The sequence below is a fragment of the Pseudonaja textilis genome, chromosome Z (assembly GCF_049901715.1).
Source record: "Pseudonaja textilis isolate UNSWEBS1 chromosome Z, rPseTex1.2, whole genome shotgun sequence".
Classification (NCBI taxonomy): domain Eukaryota; kingdom Metazoa; phylum Chordata; class Lepidosauria; order Squamata; family Elapidae; genus Pseudonaja; species Pseudonaja textilis.
The window spans coordinates 82,423,080-82,450,419 of NC_142008.1; the positions used below are offsets into that span (position 1 = coordinate 82,423,080).

The 27,340-nt window shown below is 36.3% G+C and overlaps 1 protein-coding gene across 9 annotated transcripts in view; it reads right to left on the minus strand.

The window, feature by feature from the left end:
- Positions 1 to 27,340, minus strand: part of SLC20A2 (solute carrier family 20 member 2) — a 74,391-nt gene that overhangs the window by 16,290 nt on the left and 30,761 nt on the right. For 7 of the 9 annotated variants that reach the window (XR_015740070.1, XM_087916283.1, XM_087916280.1 and 4 more), the window contains exons 2-5: positions 8,810 to 9,365; positions 5,550 to 5,690; positions 3,308 to 3,393; positions 149 to 245 (exon numbers count right to left, since the gene is read on the minus strand). Coding sequence is in view for 8 of the 9 variants with exons in the window: in XM_087916283.1 (XP_087772409.1) it covers positions 149 to 245; positions 3,308 to 3,393; positions 5,550 to 5,690; positions 8,810 to 9,098 (613 nt within the window). In the remaining variant the exon portion in view is untranslated. Of the gene's footprint in view, positions 1 to 148; positions 246 to 3,307; positions 3,394 to 5,549; positions 5,691 to 8,809; positions 9,366 to 22,622; positions 22,783 to 26,822; positions 26,978 to 27,340 lie in introns of those variants that run through there. The other 2 variants (XM_087916277.1, XM_087916278.1) reach the window with 2 other exon arrangements.

Here is a 27,340-nt window from a genome sequence, read left to right on the forward strand (position 1 = left end):
CTAACTTTTAGAAAAACCTTGGCTTGCAGACATTACTCTTTTGTTGGAAATAAAAAGCCAGACTAAATTAAGGTGGGAAGAGTACAAAATTATATTCTGTGTTCCAAAGGACAAAACAATCATTTAACAGCAAACTCCATCTACTCACCCGGAGCACCCGTATACATTATGGAGAACACATTAATAGTTATTGTAGCAGCATAGAATACTGGAAGAGCACGAAGACCATTTGGTACTGGATCTTCCTACGTTAAAAAAATAAGAATGTTTGAGATGTAAATGATATAATCAGATTGTTTTTTAACAAATCAATACATTATCCTCTCAACATTTTTAACACTAAAATTATTTCAGTCTGCTTAGAAAAACATGCAGTGATCAAAAGGTAACCTGGGGCTTCTGATTTCTGACATCAGCCCCATCATCATAAGAATAAAATGAGAATATACAATGTTGATCTACTATATTTTTTAATTTTAAAATTATAGAAGGTAAATTTTGGCTAGTTCAGTATTCTCCCCTAGAAAAGGCAAAAACTGACATTGATGTCGAATATACATTGTTATTAGGGAGCCATATAATATTATTCTCTTATAGAAGAAAAAAGATAGTCCCATCAGCCTAGAAAAGTAGAGCACATACTTCATTTTAAAGAATGGTGGTAAGATTTGAAGATCTGAATTATTTCCACTGAATAAAATACATTCCCTAATCTATTCAATAACTTATCATACTCTCACCTGTCTCGCTATTTTGGTAACCCATTCAGGATTAAATATACAGAAAGTTATCTTGAATAGACATTACAAAGCATTAGACAAAGTTCTACAAGAATTCACCTCTCAAAGAAAAATGGAGGAGGTAGAACTATCAAGAGATGTTTGACCTTTTCATAAATTACCTAGGACTTCAAAAGCCAGATTTTTATGTTTGTTATTATTTATTATATAATTGCTGAGAGGAATGGTAATTCAAAGTACTGCTTTTTTGCCCTACCAACATATACCAGGCTATCTATTGTTTTAGCCAGGGATCAGCTGCAAAGATCTTTCTTTGTAATGTTTTAGCTGCAATAGAATGTTCTCCAATTTCAAGGGAATATTTAAATTCTACAGTATAGTCTTCACTTGCTATTTATGTAAGGGAGAATACAAAGTCTTGCTAGGGAGATTTTATCACCAACATTTTTCAATTGCATATACCAAAGTATTTATAGTTTAGTATGCCAGAAACAAGGGAGGAAGAAATAAAACTTTATGAAAAGTGGAGGCAAAGGAATCAGGATACAAAATGTTTTCTTTTTCTATTTTTTTTAAATTTCATATGTTATCTATTTATTAAACATTGGTTTCATTATTTAATTTCCATTTGAAAATATGTCATGGAGTTCTGTTTTAAAAGCTGTACTTTTCAAAAAGAATTAAGTATAGTGTTTCAAATCTATTTTATAAATAAAATTAACATAGTTGTGGGTTTTATTCCAGGCTGTTATTGAGGATTAATCTAAAGTAAAAACTCATATCAAGTATGTACATATTTACATCCAGAGGCAGATGTTTCTCTGCCAAATAAGAATATATTGCAACAAAAGGAGGAATTTTTCTGAGAGGAGGATGTCTAACCTCTATTAGAGAGGTTAGATGAACTTTAATAGAAAAAAATATATCTCTAAAGTGTATAATTATAGCTGAAATATTGGGAGAGATAAGACTGTGAAGATTTTTCTTCTTTTTATCTTAAATCCAAAAGCAGTTCTCAACCTACAACCATAATAGAGCCTTCCATTAGGATTGCAAGTCATGATAATCATTAGACAAGACTATCTCATTTGACAACTCCCTTCCTAATCTCTCTGATGAAGTCATCAATCAATCCATCAGAATAGAGCTGGAAGGGACCAAACAAGAGACCCTATACTATTTTATTTTTATTTTATTTTATTTATTTATTTGATTTGTCAATCATTTACAAGTTAAATATAATGTCTGAAGTAAGCTATTCAACTGATTCATTGTCCTCACTGTTAGGAAGTTTCTTCTTAATTTCAGATTCTCTTCTCTTCTTGATTGGGTATACTTTGGTCTCTACAGCACTCCACACCCCTGCAAGGTTCCTACAAACCTTGTTCCTGCTTACCACCCAATATACCCCACTCCTACTTTTCCTAGATTTCAAAGTTTCCAGAGCTTTGGAATTTGAGATAGGAACTTCACTGCTTGTCCAAATGACAGAGATCCAAATCTGGTCATTTTCCAAATGGCCACATTGAATAGTGATTGCTCCAAAAATGGTGGGCATTTTCTGGATCACCCCACATTACCCAGCAATGAAACAGTCTATTCTGCTTCCCTAATGCAATGTGTCCAGAGTTTTCTGCATTAATGCATAGACCATGTTAGGACAGCAGAACAAAACACTCCTTCCTTGGGCTATGTAGCTGCATCCTGGAACGAACTGCCTTTTCAGTGCTACCACAATTCAACCTAGAAGCCACTGGGATGGTACTAAGTAGCCTAGCAGAAAACCAACTTGGTATGCTTCCCTATTCCAAGCTCTGGAGCTCTGTAAGGTAAGCAAAGGGTACCTTTCAAGAGTTCCTGGGATGGGAAGCAGGCCAAAGAGCTGTGAGGACATGGCCAGGGGTAAATGGGAGGAGAGAGGCGGGCAGGCATTGCAGTATCCCTGTGGGTCAGTCATAAGGGCAGTGAAGTCACTGCAGTAATCATAAATTCAGGGCAGAATCAAAAGTAACTTTTGGGGAGATGAAAAGGTTGCTACGTGATCAATCACACCAATGACTACTTATACTTAATATGTCCTTCTGTATTAAAAAAAAAATGATTGTTGTACCAGGAAAGTTATTGACAGACAGAAAATCACAGACAATGTAATTTTTAGAGTAACATTAAAATGTGTTTATGAAAGAGAGACTTTATTATTTTAACCAAAACAGTTTAGAAACTGAGGATCTACCTTTTTAAACCAACTAGGTGTGCAGACCTTATTATAGAAATACTATTATGTAATAAATGCTTAAATGTCAGAAACATCTTTAGAAATTAACAGGTACTATTTATGTTTCATTCTAATTTGTATATCATTTTCATTTTATTATTGGCATTATGGTTTTAATGCAATATTACTATTTTGTTTTTGTGAACCAGAGTTTGTAGACATACTGCAAAATAAATATAAACATCATTAAATGCCTTATCTTTATAACAAATAATGTCTTTCAGTATGTGCCTGATGGGAATGAGGTATACAAATAGCATCAATACATTGTTATGGTATCAGTAGTACCAACCTTATTTAAGATGAAAAATCTGATCAAGAGAAACAGCGCACCAGACATCATACCAGATAGTAGTGGGGAGATAAACCAGGAAGCAACTGAATATAAATTTTTAAAAAATATTACATTCAATAATTGGCAAGGTTCCATTCAATGTAAAATTCCGCCAAAACACAACTTGTTCTTTATGTTACTTTCCAATAATTATTTAAATAGACCCAAAGTTATTTTTAAAAACTCTCAAATTCAGCCAAAGTAAAGATGTTTGAATCCAACGATTTCAATAGAGATGTTATGTCTACTGATACTAGGTAAATTTATATTTAAAAGTACTCTTAAATATGTTTTTCTGCAATTCCAAGATTACATCAGAATTTTTTTTTACTCTGCGCTCATAAGTCAAGTTTCCTTAGTTTTTCTTTGTATTAACTTAACTATCTTACTTTTTTAGTTTTTTCCATATAGCTTTTACAGTTTAAAATCAACACTGGAGTTCAATATGTATATAAAAGTGGTTTTATCTGCTATTATAAAAATGTCATATAAATCAACTAAATAAAAGTACTACTGCAGTTTATAAATACTGAATTTATACAGGTAATCCGTGACTTATGACCACAATTGAGCCTAAAATTTCTGTTACTAAGTGAAACATTTGTTAAATGTTGAATTTTGCCCCATTTTATGACTTTTCTTGTCACAGTTGTTAAGTGAATCAGTGCAGTTGTTAAGTTAGTCACACAACTTAAGTGTTGTTAATGGAATCTGGATTCCCCATTGACTTTTCTTGTCAGAAGGTTGCAAAAGGCAATCATCTGATCCTGGTACACTGCAACTGTCGTAAATATGAACCAGTTGCCAAGTGTCCAAATTTTGATCAAGTACCATGGAAATGCTGCAAAGGCCATAAGTGTGAAAAATGGTCACAAGTCCCTTTTTTTAGTGCCTTTGTAACTTTGAATGCTCACTAAATGAAGTGTAAATTGAGGACCACCTGTAGTTTAAATTCTTTAAAACCTTTTAAAAATAACAGTAACATATTGTTTGTAGGAATATAAACATAATAAGATTCCATTGAACATTGTGTGAAACCTATATGCATATCTCTAAATTTTGGTCTACTCAATTAATTTTACCAAATTTAATTGGTTGCAGAAGTACATCAACATGTAATATTTCAGTAATATTAAAATTTTCCATAGCTTAGTTTAAGAATGCTTTATTTTTTTAATGCACATATGTTACATTAGAGAGCTAGTTTAGTGAAGTAGATAAGGCAGTGTTTTTCAACCATAGCAACTTTTAACTTACTGTATGGGGAATTCTGGGCGTTGAAATCCATGTTATCTTAAATTTACTAAGATTGAGAAATGCTAAGTCAATATATTAGGCTAGAAATTAAGAAACTCTGAGTTCTAGGCCTACCTTAGGCACAAAGCCAGATAGCCTTGGGCTAATCACTTTTTCTTAACCCTAGAAAGAAGGCAATGGCAAACCACTTTTGAAAAACCTTGCCAAGTAATCCTCAGGGACTTATCAACGTGGTCCCTGAGATTCGGACATGACTCAGTGGAAGAAAGAAAAAATTACACTACAAATAGAAGCATTTACGTTATAAATGAAAACTGTAGTATGGGATTCAGGACCTGCGACATTTGAAATTGCATCTCAATTTGTAAATTTCTTTTGTCTTAATTAATCCTAAGATTCATTAGAACAAAAATATATCATATGGCTCAAGCACATTTTTCTCCCCTTTCCCTTCAGAGACATAGTAATATAATTCTAAAAGGCTAACCTCTAACCCAATACATTATCTATAACATTTAATTATCAGAATTCCTGTGCATTTCTGGCACCCTTGCGGGCTTCCAAACAAAGAGGGCAAAACACTATTATCAAAGATGTGCAAGCTGCAGGCCTGCGCCCTGGAGACGCAGCTGACCATGCAAAGTGGCGCTCAATGATGTGAAAAGTGGACCCTGCACTTGTGGGAATACACTAGGAATAACAACAACAATAACAACAACAATAATAATTCCTGTGCTTTTCTGGCTATGCTGCTTGTAGTCTAATTTTTGTATATTACCTTAATGAAACTATAGTTTACAGTGATGACTGAACTCATAAACAGTAGCATTCTGGACAAAACTTGACAACTCATAGTTTGCGTATCACATGAAAGCATAGTGAAATTCTTCAAAACATTTTCTAAAATTCATTGCATGTTATACATAAAGAGAATATCATTTACCAATCTTGACAAGTGCCATCCACTGGACTCCTTGTGTGCCAATTGCAACTAATGAGAAACCAATAGTAGAACCCACTATACAATGAGTTCCAGATATTGGAAGCTTTAAAAATGATGCTATCAGCTGCCAAACAGCAGATCCTAAAATGTAAAGTATAAGGAGAACAATCAAGATAGGATATTTTAACATTCTGGATATCAGAATTTTAAGGCATTCATAGTCTTACAAAGGCAGGAAGAAACACCTTACAGAGTGTTACTGGATGTTATCAAATTAAAAATGATTTGCTCTCTACTGATTTCAGTTCCTGTAATATAATAAAAAATCTTCAGGTTAGCAAATATTCTTATATCATCATATATCTTTTATTGTCCCACTTTTATGAATATATCCTCTTAGTAAGGACAAACAACTAAAAGTGCACAAATATATCGTTTTTGTTTGGGTAATTTCATTATCAAATGTGGGATTCTGATAACTATCCAACCATTTTCAGCAATCCCATCACTACCTACCATTTCAGGATATCTGACAAGAGTTCCACCTAGTATGACCCAGTATCTCATTCACTATGTAGAAAGACATAGAGTTTATGCAACAATCAAATTTATATAATTATTAGAGTCTAATACTTTTGCTAGTAATTCTCAATTTGTGACTATAATTGGAATCAGTTCTGTGCTAAGCAAGATAAACTGTTGTTACATTGGTCAGGTCCAATTTTACTTTTTTTGCCATGGGTGTTAAATGAATCACTGCAGGTGTTAAGTCCATCATAAGGTAATTAAGCAAATCTGGCTTTCTGCATTGACTTTGCTTGACAAAAGCCAGCTGACAAGATCACAAATTGCGATGATGTGAGCCTGGGCCAATGCAATTGTCTTAAATATCTATCAGTTACCAAGTGCCCAAATTTTGATGATGTGTCATTGGGATGCTGCAATGGTTATAAGTGCAAGGACCAGTCATAAATCACTTTTTCAATGCCATTGTAACTTTGAATGGTTGTAAGTTGAAAACTACTGTATTTATTTTCCATGCTTCAGCCACTTCAATAGGGATACAGTCCAGCCAACAAAGCAGATATTACAAGGTAATAAATTGTTGGATGAAGGTAGAAATAAAGAAACATTCAATAATCTAAAATGAAAATAATTTTGATGGATAAAGTAATCCTTGTAGTAAATGTGCTCTTGTATTAACAAGCATTTTTTCTTCTTGAAACAATTAGGAAATATAACAATGCCAAATATTTACTAGCAGTAATATTCCATCAAATTCACAAAAGTTTTAGACTCTATCAATTTAATTTTACATTTTAGTTCATTTGTTTCATTATCTGGAAATTTACATAATAAAAAATTGATTTGCTGATTAGCATTGAAGAAATAAACAGGGCTACTAGCATCGTTTTAAAGAAAGTCACAGCAATGAGTTGCAGGAAATAATTCAAGAGTTTAAAGTGTACAGGAATGAATAAGAAGGATAGGCACTGTAATAATAAGTGAGAAAGGAAGGCATCCCATGTGCCAATAAAAAAGTACTTGTATGGCATAGCACACTTCAGAAAATACTCATCTTTAAATTCTACTTCTGGAATCTTTTGAACGAATTAACTGTCATTCTCAATAAAATTAAATGGAGTGGAATGGCAAAATCTGATTAAAGAATGGCGATGGGTATGCATCAAAGGAATGCCTTCTGGTAGTGAAAATGTTTGGATGAAATGATTTTAAAGTTCATTTGCCAACTACAAAACTTAAATTAAATACAGCTGATAAGACAAAATTTTAACTGTAACCTATTCTTATACAAATACATTAGGAGTGACCCAAGATTCTTGTTTTGTTCCTAATCAAACATATACATCATGTATTAACAAAAATACAGGATAGCAAGACAAGTCCAATATTCTAATGTTAACTAAGCCATACTTTGTATTGAAACATCCTCACAGAATGTAGGCCTGTATTCTAATCCCATTAAGGGTGAAATGCATCTTCCATAAACAAACATGGACATGCTATTTAAGTGGACTCCATTGCTTTGCCATTCATCTAAAATTAGATCTAGATATTAAAAATATTAATCGTTATCTGTATTTAATCATTAACAGTCAATGTACTTTAAATAACCTTAATTTTTAGAATTAATTTATTTCTGACTGCATATGAGACTGCATCTGTTTTTAAAAGATGACATTTCAAAATATTTGCAAGGATCCAGGCTCAGAGTTGTAGACAATCCCAGGACAATCAAGTCAAGCTCCCAAGAATAGCCTCCTGGTCCTCAGATTGGATCCTTGCAAATATTTTGAAGTGTCATCCCTTGAGGGCAACCTGATCTGCTAACTAGAAACAGAGGACTCTATTCTCTTGATAAGATCAAATCTCCTTTTACCTATTAATATTTGCATTGTTGTGTAGGGAAGAAAATACAAGCTTCCAGTGGAAAGAAAGGAAATTACTGTTCTCCTATAACCCCCATCATGTTCCGAAGAACAAGAAACACTGATTGTAAGCACAAATAGAATAGATTACTAAAATAAGCTAGTAGTTTAAGATTTTTTTCCCATAAAAATTAATAAAGCTGTAAATACATACAGTCACCAATATTTTTAAGTATACTACAGTGCTATATATAGCAATAGCACTTGAATTTTATATCACTTTATAATGTTTTACAGCCCTCTCTAAGCGGTTGACAGAAATAGCGTACAATCTGGGTCCTCATTTTATATAATGTTGTCTTGCCAATGTCTTGTTACATATTACCTTTTTAGTAGTTTTAGAGTCTCATACACTATACTGAAATAGTAAATAAACAGAATATTTAGTAAGACCAATTATATTTCTCATCTTTTAAATTTAATAAGAATTGGGGAATGGCAATGAGAGTTTCTTTTCTAAAATAATATAGTTAACAATAGTTAATATTAATAATATTAGTCTTGCTCTAAATAAACTGTGATCTGTATCTACAATAAAATTAACTTTTTATTTTATTTTTATTTTATTTTAGCTATAAAATTAACTTCTATTAAAATGGGCTCCAATAAACTATTAAAGGCATCTGGCCAGGGAAAAGTGTGCAGAACTTGATTCCAGGGCCTGCTTTTAACTTCTCAATATTAACTTCCCCAATCTCTACAGTGATTTTGTAGATTGCAAATTATTATTTTAGTTTTGCCAAGCGGATCTAAGATTTTTTAATTGTTTGAAGAAAATAATTAAAAGCTTAGAAAAATAAGGTTACTTACCAACCATTGCACTGACTTCTCCAGCCATAAGTAGACCTGTTGAGTTGTCATACAAGTTCACATCAATTATACCTTTGCGAATAGTTTCACCTACTTTTGCTCCTAGCAATACTGAACCAGTAGTTTCAAAAATTGAAGCAAGGATGCAGGCTTGGCGTAAAGTAACTACACCAGAACCCACAGCAGTACCAAAAGAATTGGCAACATCATTTGCTCCAACTGAAAATGCCAAGATAAAAGCAATGATAAAACCCACAATGACCATCCACAAATATTCTTCCAATGCCATTTTTCTCCAAGTGCTCTTGTAGTTAGGGTTCCTGTTTAAAACTATTTTAATTAGACAAAGCTGAAAAGTAGTGAGCAGATTTGAAAGCTGATTTTGTGCACACAATGAGTTCTCTCTGGAAAGTGCTGTGTGGTACTGGAGCGTGAAGAAACTGCTAACTGGAGATTTTCAAGCTACTGTTAATACTGTTTGTTTGGCTCAATTCAATCACCAGCGAGATCCATTCCATATTTTGCTTCAGTAGGTTTACAGTTGTGGTGATCTCTCCTACAAAAGAAAAAAAATGACAAAAACCTAGAATTAAAAACTATATAATTATAAAAAAGAAAATCTAAAATGTCACGATACCCTAGTAACTACAGATAAAATGGCTGAAATCAGATTACAATTGACAGTATTTAGGAGTTAAAAATACATTAGAATTGAGACTGTTCTACAATTGAGACTGTTCTACTTCCTAGAAAACTTTATCATACATATCATACTTTGTCTCGTGTAAAATAGCAGAGGCTGATGTTAGTTCCTTGTAATGTTCAGAAGACTGAAAAAATCCTTGTTCCTTAACTAATTAGTCTATAATATAAAGTCTACTTGATCCAGATCTATCAATAATATATTATCTGTCTGCTGAACATAGTTTGGGATACACTGAAATACACCACTTGAATTGTAATCACACATATTTGTTCATTAACTGAGATTTTCATTGTAATCTTTGAAAAAATGAACTAAAAGTCAGCTTCACTAGAAACTTGAAACCTACTTTTGCTTTAACATACGTAATATTTTACTGGTAATATTTAGTCAGGTAACTCAAATTCTATTCTGAAAAAAGTTAAATTCTGGTATTGAATGAGTTTTGAATACTTGACAAATGACATAATTCATTTGTGTCATTATGTCTACATATCATAAGAAAGTACTAGCAAAGAACCTAGGACACTGAAGCCTCGCACTCAACTACCAGAATTAGCTTCTTTATTTTACCAGTCTGCCCATTCAGATAGTTCTTATTTAAAAACCATAATTGGAACCAGCAATTGAGTTGTTAAGATTGCTAAATGAAAACTCATGTGACTGTGACATCTTACTCCAGCTTTCTTTTGCTTTACACACCTGTGAAGGTTATATATACGAGCACTGATTGAAGTTACTTTTCCATAATAAACACAATTGTGAACAGTCACTATATGAGGCAGTTGCTAAACAAGGAGTACTTATACTATCAACAATGTATGCTTAAAAGAATAATTCCTGGAAGTACTGGATGTCCACAAAAAAAATGTCCTGGTGCTTTTTTTAAGCATCTCTATGGTATCTACAATATCTTCCTGCAGCAATGAAACCTTGAAAAAAACCACTTATATATCGTATTTTTCGCTCCATAAGATGCACTTCCCCCTCCTTCCAAAAGTGGGTGGAAATGTCTGTGCGTCTTATGGAGCGAATATTGTATCACAGACCATGAAGTCTTTGGTGAATAGCAGCTGGGTTTTGGCGGTGGGGTCTTTACAGTGCTGAACCCGCTTCTTCTGTCTTTGTCACTGCCTGCCTCTTCTGTCTCTTTTCTGCAGTGCAGGAGTCAACAGGCAGAGCTGGCACATGAGAGGAAACCTATCTGTGGTCCCCTCCCAGGCTCCGCCTCCTTCCCTCATTAAACTGCTGCTCCATATTCAGCACTCCATATTCACAGTGAGACAGTGCTTCATATTCACAGTACTCTGAATATTTTTTTTGGTTTTCCTCCTCTAAACCTAGGTGCGTCTTATGATCAGGTGCGTCTTATAGTGTGAAAAATATGGTAAATCCTACTTGCTAAATGGTTGATCATGGCCTCAGCAGTTTACAACATTTGCATATCTTTAAAAAAAAATTAAATGCGACCCAGTTTATATTCAATGTGATTTTCAATACATTTCAAGTTAGTCCAATTTTAAATAATTACATTTAAAGTTATTAAATCAGCACTTCTTATTTTGTGTTTACACAAAATACATGCTTCTATCACTGATCCATTTTCCCTGGCTGAGATTAATAATAAAGTGAAATTATGATCTCATAAACCTGACTACACCAATGACTTGTTTCTGACAGCAAATCTTTCAAGCTCGTCAAACCACTGTTCCTATTACTATTTTTATAGTAAAACATTTTTCTTACCATTTATATCTAAGTTCTATCCACATTTAATTTTTTAAAAGTTATCTGAACACCTTAAATACAAATGAAATAGCATCTTAGCAGCAAGCCATAGAAAGGCAAAGAAAACTGACAAATTCTCCTGCCCTGAAAAGTCCTGGAACACTGACCTTGTTCTACAAAGCCTAAGAGAAAGGACAGGATGTTACCTCTATCACCATGGTAAAATAAATGCACCAATTGTGATGAGCCAAAAATGAACAAGAATACGCTCAATATAAGAAAGAATGCAATTCTTAATTGTAAAAAGTAAAATCTCTAAGTCACATTCAACACTTGGCAATTTCATGGTCACAATCTGATTTATTACTATTTGGGAGTTTACTTTGTTTTTATTTTAACATCTCCATATAGCTGAGAGTTTTTAATTTCCTACTGACGTCCCATATAAGTACTACCTAAGTCTGATCCTCCTTAGTTTTTTTATAATTGGTTAAAGAAATTCCATAAATCTGCCTTAAGAGATCCATATTTGTTACAATCTGAATAATTACAACTGGCCACTGTGGTTAGTAATGTAATGGCTACTCAAAAGGCCAGAACCTTGGAAAAGATATTTAGAAGCATTTATCAGAAAAACTCACAGGAACCCTCTTGACTCCTTAGATTATAAGAGGAAGGAAAATTAAAACTGAGATAGACTGGCAAGATTCTCTCTTTTATTGCAACTTACCTCAAGTATAGAAAATCCTTATTTAACCTGCTTTTATTCAGTGACCATTATGATGATGGTGCTGAATGAGAGGAACTCACTATGTATTTGCAATCGTTGTAGGATCAGTGGAGAAGCCAGCAGCAGGTTAGTAACAAAGTTTCCGAGCTATTATCATTAATAAGCAAGGGTAGTCTTTTTGTGGAGTCACAGAAAGTGGTCTCATCTGATCTATTTCATATGACTGACAAAAAGGACCATTAGGAACAGGAAAAACCAGCTGATTATGCTAAGCCTGTCAGTGTGCCAGACATATATAGTGGATATAAAAAGTCTACACACTATTTTTAAAATGCCAGATTTTTGAGATGTAAAAGAAGATCAAACCAAGATAAACACTTCAAAATATTGTCTATCTTTAATATTACATAAGCTTCTACAATTCAATTGATAAGCTAATTTAAATATTTTGTGTAAAAAAACCAATAAAAAAACTTCTAATAACATTGCATCAAATTGCACATTTAAATTAATACTTTGTTGAAGCACGTTTTGATTTTATGACAACATTCAGTTTTTTGCAGTAGAAGCTTATCAGCATGGGACATTTTGCCCTGGAATTTTACTCATTCTTCCTTGAAAAGGGACTCCAAATCTATCAGATCTCCTGATCACTCCACTGATTTTCAGTTGGATTTAGGTCTGCGTTCTGGCTGGGCTATTCCAAAACTTTAATCTTCTTATGAAGTCATTCTTTTATTGACATGATGGTATGCTGAGTCAGCGTTGAGTTGAAAGGTGAAATTCCTCTTCATTTTCAGCTTTTTAGTAGAGGCCTGAAGTTTTTGTGCCAAAATTCACTGATAATTGGAATTGTTCATAATTTCTTTCACCTTGACTAAAGTTCCAGTTCCAGCTGAAGAAAAGCAGCTTCAAAGCATAATGTTGCCACCATCATACATCATTGTGGGTATGGTGTACTTTTGATGGACAGTTTATGTACCATATCGTTTGGAATTATAGCCAAAAAAATTCAAACTTTGTCTCATCACATTTGTCAAATTTGATGTAGGGTTTTGCAAAACATAACTGGGCTTAGAAATTTTCTTTGTAAGTGTGTGTCTGTCTTGCCACGCTAACCCACAGCCCAGACATAGGAAGCATACCGGAGATTATTTTCACACGTAGTACACAATCAGTACATGTCAGAATGGAGATTTTACAGTATCCTTCTCCTCAAGCGGGGTGGGAATGTAGATTTTGTAGTATCCTTCCCTTGGAGTGGGGTGGGAATGGAGATTTTACCATATCCTTTCCCTATCATGCCCACCAAGCCACGCCACGCCCACCAAGCCATGCTACAGAACCAGTAGTAAAAAATTTTGAACCCCACCACTGCCCAAAATGCACTAAAATTCAATTTCCCAGCTTCTAATCCAGAACTTTTAGCCAATATACCAAACTGACTCTAGCCTGGTCATACTTTTTATAAACTGTGGAAGAGGAAAAAAAAGTGAATTTGCATCCAAAACTGGAATCAGCATTTGGACTAGTAGTGCAGGATAGCTCTAAAAATGATCAAATACTCACCTGATCGTATAATTATTACTATCTTGGATCCCAAACGTGAAATACCATCCAATATATAATTGCAGTTCAGTATGAATAAGTCCCATATAAGCCCCCAAAACAAGAGTAGATAAACACGTTCCCTAAGTTTTTGCCGTAAATTCTCTTCAAATCCATGGATGAAATTGAAGTTTTAATTATTTTTTGGAAAATGAGAAAAAACCCTGAATAAGTAAATTTAATTGAGAAAGTTCTAAAGAAAAAGCATTACAAACAAGAACAACTTACTATCCCCAACTCTTTCTTTCTATCAGCCCAGCATTCTAAAATAAGGACCAAGGAGAAAATATCACTTAGTGAAAAACCTATCCTCTATGTGCAGTATATCCACCCTAATTAAAATGTCTAATATCTCATATAACAATGTGAGTCACATCTCTATATAAGAGCTTTAAGTATAATTGGTCAATAATTATTCGTCAAACTAGACAACAGATGAGGAACCTATAGCTTCCCAGATCTTTTTGGTAAACAGTTTCCAGCAACCTTCATTAGTGATAAATGTTGTTTTACACTGCACACACACACAGACACTCTTGCCATATATTTGTATAAATATATGGATATGTATGAGAGACAAAATATATGAGAATTGTTCAAAGTGAGCCATAAAGCCAGAAAAAAAATCTGTTCTGGATGATTTCAACTCATAGATACATGTAGAATGATAACTTCATAAAAACCAAAAAAAGCCAAACAAACACAGAAATATACAATTAATCTTCTTTAAGCCCCTCAATCTAACATTAATCTGAAATGATATTCCCACCAGTTTGCTATCACAGTAGTTTGCTATTGAATAGTTTAGATCTTTTTGTACCATTCTGCTGGCAGTAAGGATTTAGATAAGTGTTTTAATTTCAACTTTAGAACACATTCAGGGACAACTTATCAGACGGTAGCAGGCATATATAGTGACCTTTAGCCTTCCCGAGAAGCATCATTTTTGAACACAAGTTCCATAAATATCGAAGTTTCATGTTTTATAACATAGAATATGCTAAGAAATGTGAGATAAGAAAATATGATAAGTATAACAAATGTGTACTACCCATGAGGAAGGAAAAGAGATACCATATTGGGCATTGGTATAATTACCTGAGAATGCCCTTTCTATCTACACTGGAAGAGAGTCTTTTATTCTCCTATACGCTGCTTTGAGAGTCCAAGATGGGTTAGACTCCTCCCTATTATGTCATAAAGCTGAGTCTGCCATATAAAAGGCCAGCCTCAAGCCAGGTCCCCCAGCTTTGGCAAAGATACTTGACAGACTCTGAGTGTCTAAGGAAGCAAGGAACATTATTGTTAGAAAACAACCCACGCCCAACAGTACTGGACATAATAAGGGTGGGGCTGGACTCTTTTGCAGCATAGATAGAAGGGCGTTTTCAGGTAATTATACCAACACCCATTCTCCTATACGCTGCTTTGAGAGTCCAGGATGAGACATACCAAAGCCAACAAGTCCATGGGAAGGCCCATGTCCAGGAGTTTATTTCGCCTGAGGGACAACTCTTTGAAGAACCCTTCTTCCAAAGGCCGTATCTGCCAAAGCGAAGGAATCAATTTGGTAATGTCTAATGAAGGGAGACAGAGATGCCCAGGTAGCTGCTCTCCAGCAAAGCTTGAGTAGCCCAAGCGGCCGAAGTAGCAGCTCTCCTGGTGGAATAGGCCATGAGTCTAGCTGGCACTGGAATGGACAAAGTGATGTAGGCTTTGGCAATACAGGATCTAATCCACCTGCTTAAAGTGGGAGGGGAGGTCTTGCAACCCAATGAATTATGAGAGAAAAAGACAAACAAGGCCTCAGTTTTCCAGAATGTTGATGTATGTTTGATGTAAATACGTAAAGCCCTCTTAACATCTAGCTTATGCCATTTGTGTTCTAGATGATGGGTAGGATTAGGGCAGAAATCTGGTAGCACGATTTCTTGGGCCCTATGAAACCAGGTATTAACTTTAGGGACAAAGGTGGGGTCCAAATGCAGGCCCACCCTGTTGTCATGGAAGGAACAGAGATCCTCCCTGATAGAGCTGCAAGCTCAGACACTCTCCTAGCTGAAGTAATGGCGACCCCAAAAACTACCTTATAAGTTAGGAACTGAAGTGAAACTGATCTGAAGGGTTCAAAAGGCGATTCTGTTAACGCCTGTAGCAGCTTGGGAAACTCCCATGAGGGATATCTGTGGATCGCCGGTGGGTGGATATTAGTGGCTCCTATCAGGAACCTGTGCACAGAAGGGTGATGTGACAGGGATAAAAAATGATCCCAGTGGATAATGGTCGATAGGGCCACCACCTGGCAGTGGAGAGTATTGGGTGAAAACCCCTTATCCAACCCATCCTGAAAGAACATTAGAACATTAGCTAAAGATGCTATGGTGGAAACCCGGTCCACCTTCTGGCACCACTGGCAGAAAACCATGTGGCATTGTAAATGAGTGTAGTGGAAAGTTTATGTGTGGCATGAATAGTGAGGATGACTCAATCCAGAATGTTCAAATCTCTCAGGTGTTGCCACTCAAGTGCCACATGGTTAGGTGAAACCATTGTGGCTCCAGATGAACCAGGGGTCCCTGGAGAAGCGAGACCCTGTGGTCTGGGATTATCCAATGTGGGCAACCAATAGGTTCATCAGATCCGCATACCAGGGTCTCCTGGGCCAATGAGGTGCCAGGAGAATCAGCTCCTCCAACATCTTCCAAATGACCACCGGAATGATCGGAAGAGGGGGGAAGGCGTAGAGGAGACCTGGGGGCCATCTGCCCCAAAGTGCGTCTCAACTCCCTGAGTGTAGAATCTGGTGAAGTATCTGCTTACCTGAGCATTCAGGGGAGATGCAAACAGGTCTACAGAGAGAGTGCTGAACTTGATGGATAGTTACCTGAACAGAGGGGGTGGAGGCTCCATTCCACATGGTCAACCACATTCCGACTCAGCCAGTCAGCCTGAGAGTTGTCAACCCCAGATATGTGATCCGCCCTGATGGACAGAAGATTCCTCTCCGTCCAACACCCTAGGTCCTGGACTTTGTTCCCCCCATCTGTTGACATGTGCCTTTGCAGCCACATTGTCCATTATCTTCAGTACATGGCCCCCTGTCACCCTTGAATGGAAGTGTTAGAGGGCCAGAAAGATAGCTCTAAGTTCCAACCAGTTTATCGGACAAGACCCCTCTGCCAATGATCAACATCCCTGGGCCATCACGCCATCCAGCATGGCCCCCCCAGCCCTGGAGGCTGGCATCTGTTTTGATCAGCAATCTGTCCGGCTCTTTGAATGGTTGCTCCCTCCAAAGCGGAACGAGCACAGAACCTGTGGAAGGATCTGCCCCCAGAGTAAGAGTTGTTGGTGCCTGCTCGTTGAAAGGGGAGTAGGAACCATTGAAGAGTCAGTGAGTGCAGTCTTGCCCACAGGACAATACCAATGCAAGAGATCATCTTTCCCAGCAGTCTATGAGCCAAGGGCAGATTATAGGGCAGATTGTATTGATGTGGACTGGATTAAGATGTCATCCAGGTAACACTGAAGTCTGACAGAAACCGCCTAAAGGGTAGCCACCAATGACAGCCCAAAAGGAAGGGCCTGGTATTGGAAATGCCTGTACTGATAGGAAAAATGAAGAAACTGGCGGTGATGATGCCAGATAGGAATCTGGAAGTAGGCCTCCATAAAGTTTATGGAAGAGAGGAGGTTGCCCTCCCGAACGCTCTCTAGGATGGAATGCAAGGTCTGCATTTTGAAATGCCTGTATGGGATGAACCTGTTTAAAAACTTCAGATCTAGGATGGCACCCCACCCCAGATGCCTTTGGAACCACAAAAAGCCTGGAAGAAAACCCTTGCCCTTGCTGATGCACAGGAACTGGTTGAATGGCCCTAATATTGACAAGATGCTGGATGGCCAATTCCATTAGGGCCCTTTTTGTACCATCCCATGATACGGGGCAAATCACAAAATGTGGAGGCGGCAAAAGGAATTCTAGTTGCAGGCTCGATCTGATTGTATTGAGGACCCAGGCATCCGATGTAGACTCCTCCCATCTGGTGATAAAGAAGGCCAGGTGACCTCCAATGGGAGGGAGGAACAAGTGTTTACTTGGAGCTTCGGAAGGCCCCCTCCTCCTCGATAGGGCCGTCTACCCTTAGATTGGTGCTATTGTCGGTTATTAGCCTCAGGGCGTTGCTCCTCCCTCTGATGACAGGAGAGCAAGGGGAAGGTTTGGCCCGGAAAGATGAGGGACAGAAGTAAGGGGTTGGGTGGTAATTTGCCCTCTTACCTGTCGAGGAGAGGACCTTCCTCTTATCCCTGGTCTCAATCAAATATGGATCCAGGGTATCACCGAAGAGTTTCTCACCTGCATAAGGAGCCAATGCCAGATTCGGATTGCCAGTTCCGGAGCCAAAGTAGTCGTCTAGCTGTGATCGAGAGGCCATGGCTCTGGAGGTGAATTTTGCTGAATTCAGAGTGGCATCTGCTGTAAATTCAGCCACTGCAATAATTTTGTTTAGATCTTGGTGAGATCTAAAATCAAATGGAGAAAGGCGCTCCTGTAACTGATGCAGCCAGCTGAGTGAGGCTCTGGTAAAAAATGACACTGCTGTTCATGCTCGGACAACCCAAGCTGAGGCCTGATAGTTACATATGAGCATTAGCTCTGATCTTTTGTCCTCAGACTTGAGCACGTCCTCTGGTTCGGTGGGGGTGCCAGAGGAAGAGAAGGAGGCCACTACTGGAGCATCTACCAAAGGGACCACAAGGGTAGAGGCCAAGGCTGGTTCTACATTGTAGAAATACCGATCGTGTGATCGGTCTAGGCCCAGCAGCAGGGGTGGCACACTGTACTTTAACAAGGTCCAAAAATAACAGAGGAGAAGGAAGAATCTCTGTGTAGACCACAAGTTTAGAGAAAGGAGTATCCCTTTAGGTGGAAGGATCCCTCTGGGGTTCAGGTGGCACCTCCTCCGGGGTCAATTGGGCAGTGACTAAGGCCTTCTGTAAAAGGGGTTTAAATAAGGCTGGTTTAAAGACCTCCATGGGGGGGCTGGTCCTGGAGGAAGCTTTCTGCCTCAAACATATACGGATCTCTGATCTCACCCTCTTCTTCCTCTGACCCAGAGGAATGGCTATGCTCTGAGGGGAGTGAGTAATCCCTTTCCCCATAATTCCCCCAATCAGATTGAGCAAAGGGCCTATCAACCTCTTGAGGTCTAGGGTATTCCCTGTGTTTAGGAGGGGCCTCTAAAGAGGGATTGGGAAACCAATCTTGTTCACCCCCCAAAGGGTGAAAGAACTGTTGGAAGCCCTGTGCTAATCCTCACTGAATGGCAGAAGAGACTACTAGGGAAATGTCAGAGGAACCACTGCCTGAGTGGGCTTCTCTAGGACATAGGCCAGCAGCAGTGGGGGTGAAAGTAGCTTCGGGCCTATGTCTAATGCTACCCTGAGTGGTCTCGTTGGGAGGTGGAATTGTAGGGGCCTGAAGAAAATGGGGTTCTGATTTGCCAAGGTCTTGGGGACCCCCTTCCTCCTCTGTTACCATAGGAGACCAGGTTTCAGTATAGGAGAAGGAAAAAGAGTGGACTCCCTCTTCCCTGGGCCCCACAATTTGGCCAACCTGTGCTTCCATTGGAAGGAAAGTCTGCTGCAAACATCCCCTCATTTGGTCCAGAGTTTTAGCAAGCTGCCTTTTGAGCGCAGCATGCCTCCTTTTTTCAGCCTTTAGTTCAGTTGGGAAACTTTCTTTGGAGCGAAGGCTTTGGCCCTGATTTTTGCCACTACTTCCCTTTGAGCTTACTGGCCATGCTGCCTCTTCCTTTTTTTTTTCCTTCTGGGCCAGGGATGCATGTACCTCTAATCCAGAGGCTTCTGTCTGCTTGGAGGCCTCCATGTTCAAACCAGGGGTACACAAGAGGTGCTGGAAGCAACCCTCAATATGTGTCCCCTGATCTCACTGGGATAGTTCTCTCAGAATATTGCTACAGGATAAGACAAACCGATGCTTCTGGCAATTAAAATGGCCACCAGCCTCATGCTTTGTGCTGAGGTAATAAAATGGCCGCCTGCAAGAGGAGAAATTGTTGGAGGGCCTTTGTTGCTCTATAGGCTCTAAGAGCCCCGAGCGAAGAGATAAACCCAGAAGTGAAACTTTTAGCCTCGGAGCAGCTGTGTATCAGAGGCTTGAGATCAAATCTGCAACCTTTTCCAGCTAATTGCTAGCTATGATCCTTAACTCTGCTTCCAAGACACGAAGCTTGTTTTGACTAGGAGCTGAATCAAAGTTGGGGGACCTGGCTAGAGGCTGGCCTTTTATACGGCAGACTCAGCTTTATGATGTAATAGGGAGGAATCTATCCCATCCTAGACTCTCAAAGAAGCTTATAGGAGAATAAAAGTCATAAAATGAATTTCCTCTCCCCATTGGAGTCCTTGGTGTTTTCCAAGCTTGGTTATTTGCTAGCAGGCATTTCACTGCCTAATTAAATAACATCAATGCTGCTGGTAATTTCTACCCTACCTTCCTTACAACTTGAAGCGTACATCTATCCCCCTTTTCTCTTCCTCTACCACTCCCTTCAAATCTCATCTCATAATCTAAATAGTCCTCAAATGTAATCTTTGGCAATGCTACGTCATTTTTTAAAATATTTTCCCAATTCCTATTACCACAATCCTTCTAAGATAGCACCATTTTCAACGTTTTCAAAATAAAAGCATTTTGCCTCCCCAGTTACTCACCAATTTTTCTTTTAATTCTTCTTTTCAGTCCAAAACTTTGTTTATGCCTAAACAAAGCAATTTATACTATGAAATATTACTCCATTATGTATTTCTATATTTTTGGAAACTTTATAGTGAGTTCACAAAAATGGTTTCATTAAGCATTAAAAATCATTTTTTCTCAAGTTTGTTTTCATGTTATTGGAACTATTGTAAAATTATGTATTAATGTAAAATGTACATTTTTGTCCACCAAGTTCCTCTGGTTAAGTTAGTGCAGCAAACAATTTAATTTGACTTTATAAAAAACACATTTTAATTAAGCACATTTAGAACATGCAAATTAAAAAAGAGATATTACTATATTTATTTCTATTACAAATAGCCTTCCAAAGCCCTTTACAGTTTTAAACAAAAGAAAAGATGAAGTATTCTCTTACCAGGAATACTGACTCCATATTTGTATCAATGCTACGTGTTTAACTGTATGATATAACTTCACAGACAACCCCCCCGCCATAGGTAGTCCTCAACTTACAAGTGACTGTTCTAAGTTACAACAGCACTGAAAAAAGTGATTTATGACCATTTTTTTGTACTTATGACCGTTGCAGCATCCCTATGGTCATGTAATCAAAATTTGGATGAATTGGTTCATATTTATGCCAGTTGCAGTGTGCTGGGGTCATGTGATCCTCTTTTGTGTCTTTCTGACAAGCAAAGTCAATTCAATTCAATTCAATTAATAACCATGTTACTAACTTAAGAACTGCAATGATTCACTTAACTTTGGCTAGAAATGTCATAAAATAGGGCAAAACTCATTTTACAAATATCTCACTTAACAACATAAATTTTGGACTCAATTGTAGTCATAAGTTGAGGGCTAGCTGTAGTCAGATTATAAAGTGTCAAATACAGACTTGACTTTTTAACAAAGCACTATATTTAAAGCACTATTCAGGCAAATAATCTTTAAAATTGGAAAACACTAAGTATGCACCAGGTTTCAGTAGTTTTAGAAAAAAATACAGCAGACAAATTAAAAATTCCTTTTTATTAAATGGATATGTTTTTTAAAAATCAGAAATTTTAAAAATTCAGGAAGTGTAAAATTTTAACCTAGGCAAACCTAGAGTTGATTTTATCTTTTCAACCTTGAAAAGGCATAGTCAAGACAAAGATAGTATCGGAGGTAAAGGTGCTCAGTCATGCAAGATGTTTATAGAAGCAAGATCAGAATTCATGGAAAGGCAGTTGTCAGTAAATATTGTATTCAAAAGAAAATCAACAACTATAAACAAATTGCAATTGTTATCCTTCAAGTTTTATTTGAGAAAATTTCAGGGTTAATCCTGCTGAGTTATGGAGTTTGTTTACAGGAAGCAGATGAATAAACTATAAGTGCTTTGCAAGATTTTAAAAGATACATGTTCCATCATGCCCACAAAGAAATTCCATGATGGAGAACTCCAGTCCTTTCAATATTAACTTAAAAGCATTTTACCCTGAAAGAACAGGGCCTTCTCCCATAAGAAAAATTAAGCTACTGAACATTTGAATATTATTGATAGTCTAATTATCTAGGGACAACTCCTGCCAATTGATAAATCTATTTTGTCTTACTTTTTACCTTCTAATAACCAGAGATCTCTCTGTATAATTGACCTTAGGTATCAACTAAAAAGTATTTCTGTTACTCAGAAGCAGCAGGTAGAAACATAAAATTATCAGAAATAACATCCAATCTATCATGCATAATAACTTTTGACTATTAGCCCTAACTACACCTTTAATAATTAAATCCTCAATGTACTCAGCTTTTGTCTGGACTTCTAGAAATGTTTTTAGAAATTTCTAAGTCTTTTTAGTACTATATTACTAAATAAATTTTGTCAATCTTTTAGAACTAAGTTTATAATAATAATAAATACTAACATAATTATCGCATATATCAACATATTAATTGCAAGCCTTCGGGATAATACACACTCAGAGAGAGATAGAGAGAATAGTTGAATATGACAGATACACACACAAAAGATACAATTTATGAGATAAACACATCAGCATTTCCCAGGAAAAATAATTCTTTCTTTACCAGGGAAAGAAACTTAACATTTGTCAGAATTTAACTATTTTAATTTCTTTTCCTTATTAAAAAAACCCTTAAAATATTTATCAGAAAAAACATTTTATCCCCAATACAAAACTGAAATCATGCAAAAGATTCGTTTTTATTCTAATTCAGTAAAAAATAAATATATGCATTTTATAAAATTTGAATTCATTTAGTTAAAAATTAAAAATACATATAAACTCACTTGGTACTTCTAAGCTGTTTGAAAAAGATGCCAAGTTAATTCTTTCAGCAACTATGCCTTGCTAGTCACAAATACATTCCTAATGTCTAAAATAGATACCCTATCATATTCAGCAGTCACACCTCAGGAGCTGAGATCCCAAGCAAAGTGAAATGTCCTGTAACTTACAGAGCAACTCATTGACAGAACTGCAAAGCAGGACAAGGCTCCTAAGTATCAACCAGGGTTTATATTCAAGGTAAAAATATGCCTCCTCTTAGCAGGGTATTTTAAATAGGGCGGATACTTAAAACACAGCATAACGTCATGATTACAGTAGTTATACCAATTTAATTTAATTTAATTTAATTCCATTTAAAAGAGTTCCTGTTAATCTGTCTCCCTCCTCTGAATAAATACAAGGGAAAATTTATTTTAATTCTGGGTAACATTTTAAAATCTTCTTTTCACACATATTATTTTTATAATAGTTGGAATTACTTACCCCAATTTTATATTAGTTGTAAGGGGGTGGGAGGGAGGGAGAGAGGGGGGGTATGCCAGGAAATACTTCACAAACTTTTTTGTAGTTGAATAGTTGAATTAGAAAAAAAGAAAAAAATACATTGTACTTAAATACTGCTTCAGTTTCTAATCAAGCTGTAAATCTAGCAATGCAAAGCAATTTTTACATAGCCCAAAAATAATTTTTCAAACTGAGGATTTTAGCTTAAGTAGTTTTAAAATGAAGATGAAATTTTATAAATGTATACATTTCAAACTCTATTAAATGATTAGGTAATTACTTTATGATTTTAGATGCATGACACAAATCTTCTATGTTGTTAAGCTTCTGTTTATCATTTGCCTAAGAACTTTCATGAGGAGTATTCAGCAAATTTAAGAGATTGGATATTGTGAGGATACAGGAGTTTGATTATAATCACATCCATATTACTGCATACTACATGTTATAACATGATTTTAACCAAAGCATTTCTTTATTAAAAATTAAAATGACACCCAATGCACACAAGCACACATTTTATGGTACTGGCAGAAACAACAAAAAATAATATTTTGTTCATTTTGGTTTTAGCCTGGATGTATTCATTTGACATGAAAATGTTGTTTTCCCTTTTATGATGTTTTACATTTTTTACTTTAAGTATAGAAATATTGAAATCCACAAGAAAAGAGTACCAATGTTCTTCAAGCTCTCCAAAACTAGGACCCCATTTAATCTTACTGATAATATGAAACCTGTACTTGAATTATATGATTATTTATTAAGATTTTTTGGTTTTATTTCATTCCATCAACGTCCATGCTATCATCAGACAATGAATAGATCAGAGTATATTTTCAATCAAATCTATATACAGGGGTTGTGAAAAATGACCTTTTTCATGGTCACATCACTATGTGGTAAAATTTGGTTTCATGACATCAAACTTTCCTTGCAGAAACCAGGTCCTATTAAGATCAATCCTGATTAATCTCTTGTAGATAGTACCACAAGTTATTACTATATGTTGTGCAATATATTTAACGTATAGATGAAGTTTGTAGAGATTATATTTAGGATTTTAAGGACAAGGTTGTACACAGAAAACACCTAGCTCTTTCCTTGTGATCTAAATCAAAGAAGGCCATTGATTTATTTCTGTTCTACCTTGGATACCCTTAGAAAAAAATAGGTAAATTATTTGGGGTGAGCCAAAGTTCATTACTATCATTAGAGTTACAAGTGACTTTTGCAGGACATTTAATAGTACCTTCGTTTTATTATACCAAATATGGTATTTCCTAGATAGTGGTAGCATATCATTGTGATACTGTGTTTACAGATTGCAAAAGAACATTTTATGCAGTTACCTTTGTGCATTATCCAGAAACTGCAGCTATTAATCATGCTGACTGGGTAGTCAGCAATACATATAACTCATTCAAAATACACCACAATTGGTGCCACAACAATTGATACATATCTAATATATTAAATATACTAACGGTATATTAGCTATGTAGCCAAGTTCAACACATTAGCTACATAACCAAGTTCAGGATCATCTTGCTATCACAAAAAATATTCAACAAATAATTAACATTTTCCAAATGCAGATCTGGACAACTGTAGAAAATATATTACAGTTTGTAAGTGGCAATTATTCAAACTATGGAACTTGTCTGGTGACCACTAGGAAGCACCAATTGTAGTATGTTTTAGACCTCTGTTTAAACCAGAGGTGTCAAACTTGATTCTATCAGGGTTGTGTTTGACCTTGGGGGTCTGAGCGAGTGTGGACAAGGTGTTCGCATAATAAACTTCACATACTAAGGTATCTATGATCGCCTCCAGGTGTAGTAAACAGGTGGTAGGAGTCAGGTGCCTTTTCACTGTTTCCAGGGTAGGCTCGTGGGCCAGATCTAAGCACATCCAGCCCCCAGGCCTTGATTTTGATATCCCTGGTTTAAACTATTATGTTCACCCTAGATATCACTCCCCTCCCCTTTAAATAGTTCTCTTTTTAAATAAATGAATATTTTAACTGTTACAATTCTTTAAGATAACCCTAAATTTTTAATTTTGTTAATCATGGAGTTTAGGTACATAATAGTGATGTAGAATCTGCAGTTCAAGAGGTAAATATGGCCCCAAAACTCTTGCACATCCCATGCCTGAGCAATAATTTTTATTTTGAAAATTTCTGCCACTGCTTTTTAAAAAAAATCCAATCTAACCTGTTATTTTTTTAAAAAATTCTTATCCCAGCACAAAAACTGATTCTGCTTAGCTTTAAAGATCATTCAAGGTGAATTAAATGCTGCCATCTAGCAGGGTTAACATCAATATTCTCTTTTTATACAGCAATGCTGCTAGTAGCCCTGCATTAGTGTTATAAATATTATGTGAAGATCAACATTTAATTGTCAAAAAGGTTGTTAACCTATGAGTATACCACTACAGATTTTGGATTGGATTACACACTTAAAGATTTTGGATATGAGCCTGTCAGTAATCAGAAACAATTCTATAAGCTTTCCTTTACCACCATTAAACCCTGTAATCAAGACATCCTCTTTCCCACTTTAAGAGTGGGAAAGCCTAGTTCTATTTTAAATTCCCACAAGTCTCAATTCATCCATCCAATCATTAAATCCAATGATTGAGCCAACAAGCACAAAAGACTATGTAAGTGGGGGGGGGGGGATTGTTTGGCTTGAAAGGATGTATTTAATTCTAACCCAATCAAGACAACTTCTAGTCACATGAATCCATTTAGTCCTCTAATAGCTGTATTATAGAAAGACACAAAATGTTCCCACAGAGAACAGATGAAGAGTTGGCTTAATCTTTTAAATTACTGCATGTAAAGGGTAAACAAAAACAAACCCTTATATTAAAATGCAAACAAAGAACGGACATATTTCAAAAGTTTATCATTAACACAGACTGTGACGTGGGAAAATATATGACTGACATATAATGCATAAAATGTTTTATAACTGAGATACAAGCTAAAGTAGGATTTTAAAATCCACATAAGTAGCAGTTTGAAATTGATATCTTCAACAGATTTATCACTATGCTCTAGAAACAATTTAACAAGTGTCATAAAACACAATTTTATTTTAAATAACCCATCATGTTTGAGAACAAGCACAAAAGACTATGAAAAATAGATTAAGACAATAATCATGAAAGAAGCTACTATACTTAAATTTCATACCAGAATAGCTGAGATGAGAAAAGCAGTTTAGAAAAAATATATTTTAGAATGTATCCAACAATGTAGCAAGGTAACAGGAAACAGGTTCATAGTGAACAAGTTGATACTCAGAAAGTTCAGTTACAGTATCAGCATATGATTTCATTACTTACTAACTAATTAGCATGATTATCTTAATACTCAAGCAGTGAATCAGACTCAACCTGTCAGCCACCAGGGCCATCTTACTATCTCCCTTCCTGCTGTCTAATACAGAGGAAGGGGAGCGGGGAGAAGAGAAATTCAAAGAATGGGACTTTTCCTAAAAATAACACAGCAACTAAGTGTGATGAAAGATTACTAGATATTTTAGCACCAACTGTGAGATCCACTTTGTACAAGTAATCCTTGAGTTATGAATGTAATAGAGCCTGCCAATTACATTCATAACCTGAGGATTCATTGATTGAATCATGTTAAATGAACTAGGCATTGTTTACCTGAACACTTTTCCTTGTTAGGCAAGACAGGTCAGGATGGGTGATACTCTTCATTAGCTGCTTAGGATTGAGTCTGTGCAAAAGGCTTATAAGCCTAGCTCTGCCCACTCTGGGTGACTCCTCCCCAGTTTTTGTGATTGGATTGCAACAGATTGGATTGCCTCTAAGAAAAGAAAAACAAGAATATTAGCAGGACCACCACCACTCCGGGTCCCATGAAAGGAATCTACCCCTAGGGTGGGGCTGACCTTTCTTGCCTAACAAGGAAATTTAGTGTATCTGTGTGTGGCTGGATAATTATTCATAACTATTCTCATAAAAGTTTCCATGTGCATATCCTTGTTACTCAAGGATTATTCTGTACATATCATAACATTGTTTATGGGCCCAGAGAGATACTGAGAATCAGTGTGAATATATACAGTTTCATATTCAGACAGCTGATTGCGGTTTATTGCTAAACTATCAATGGCACAAGAACAGTCAACCAGTATATCCCAGATAATCCGGTTGGATAAAACAAACT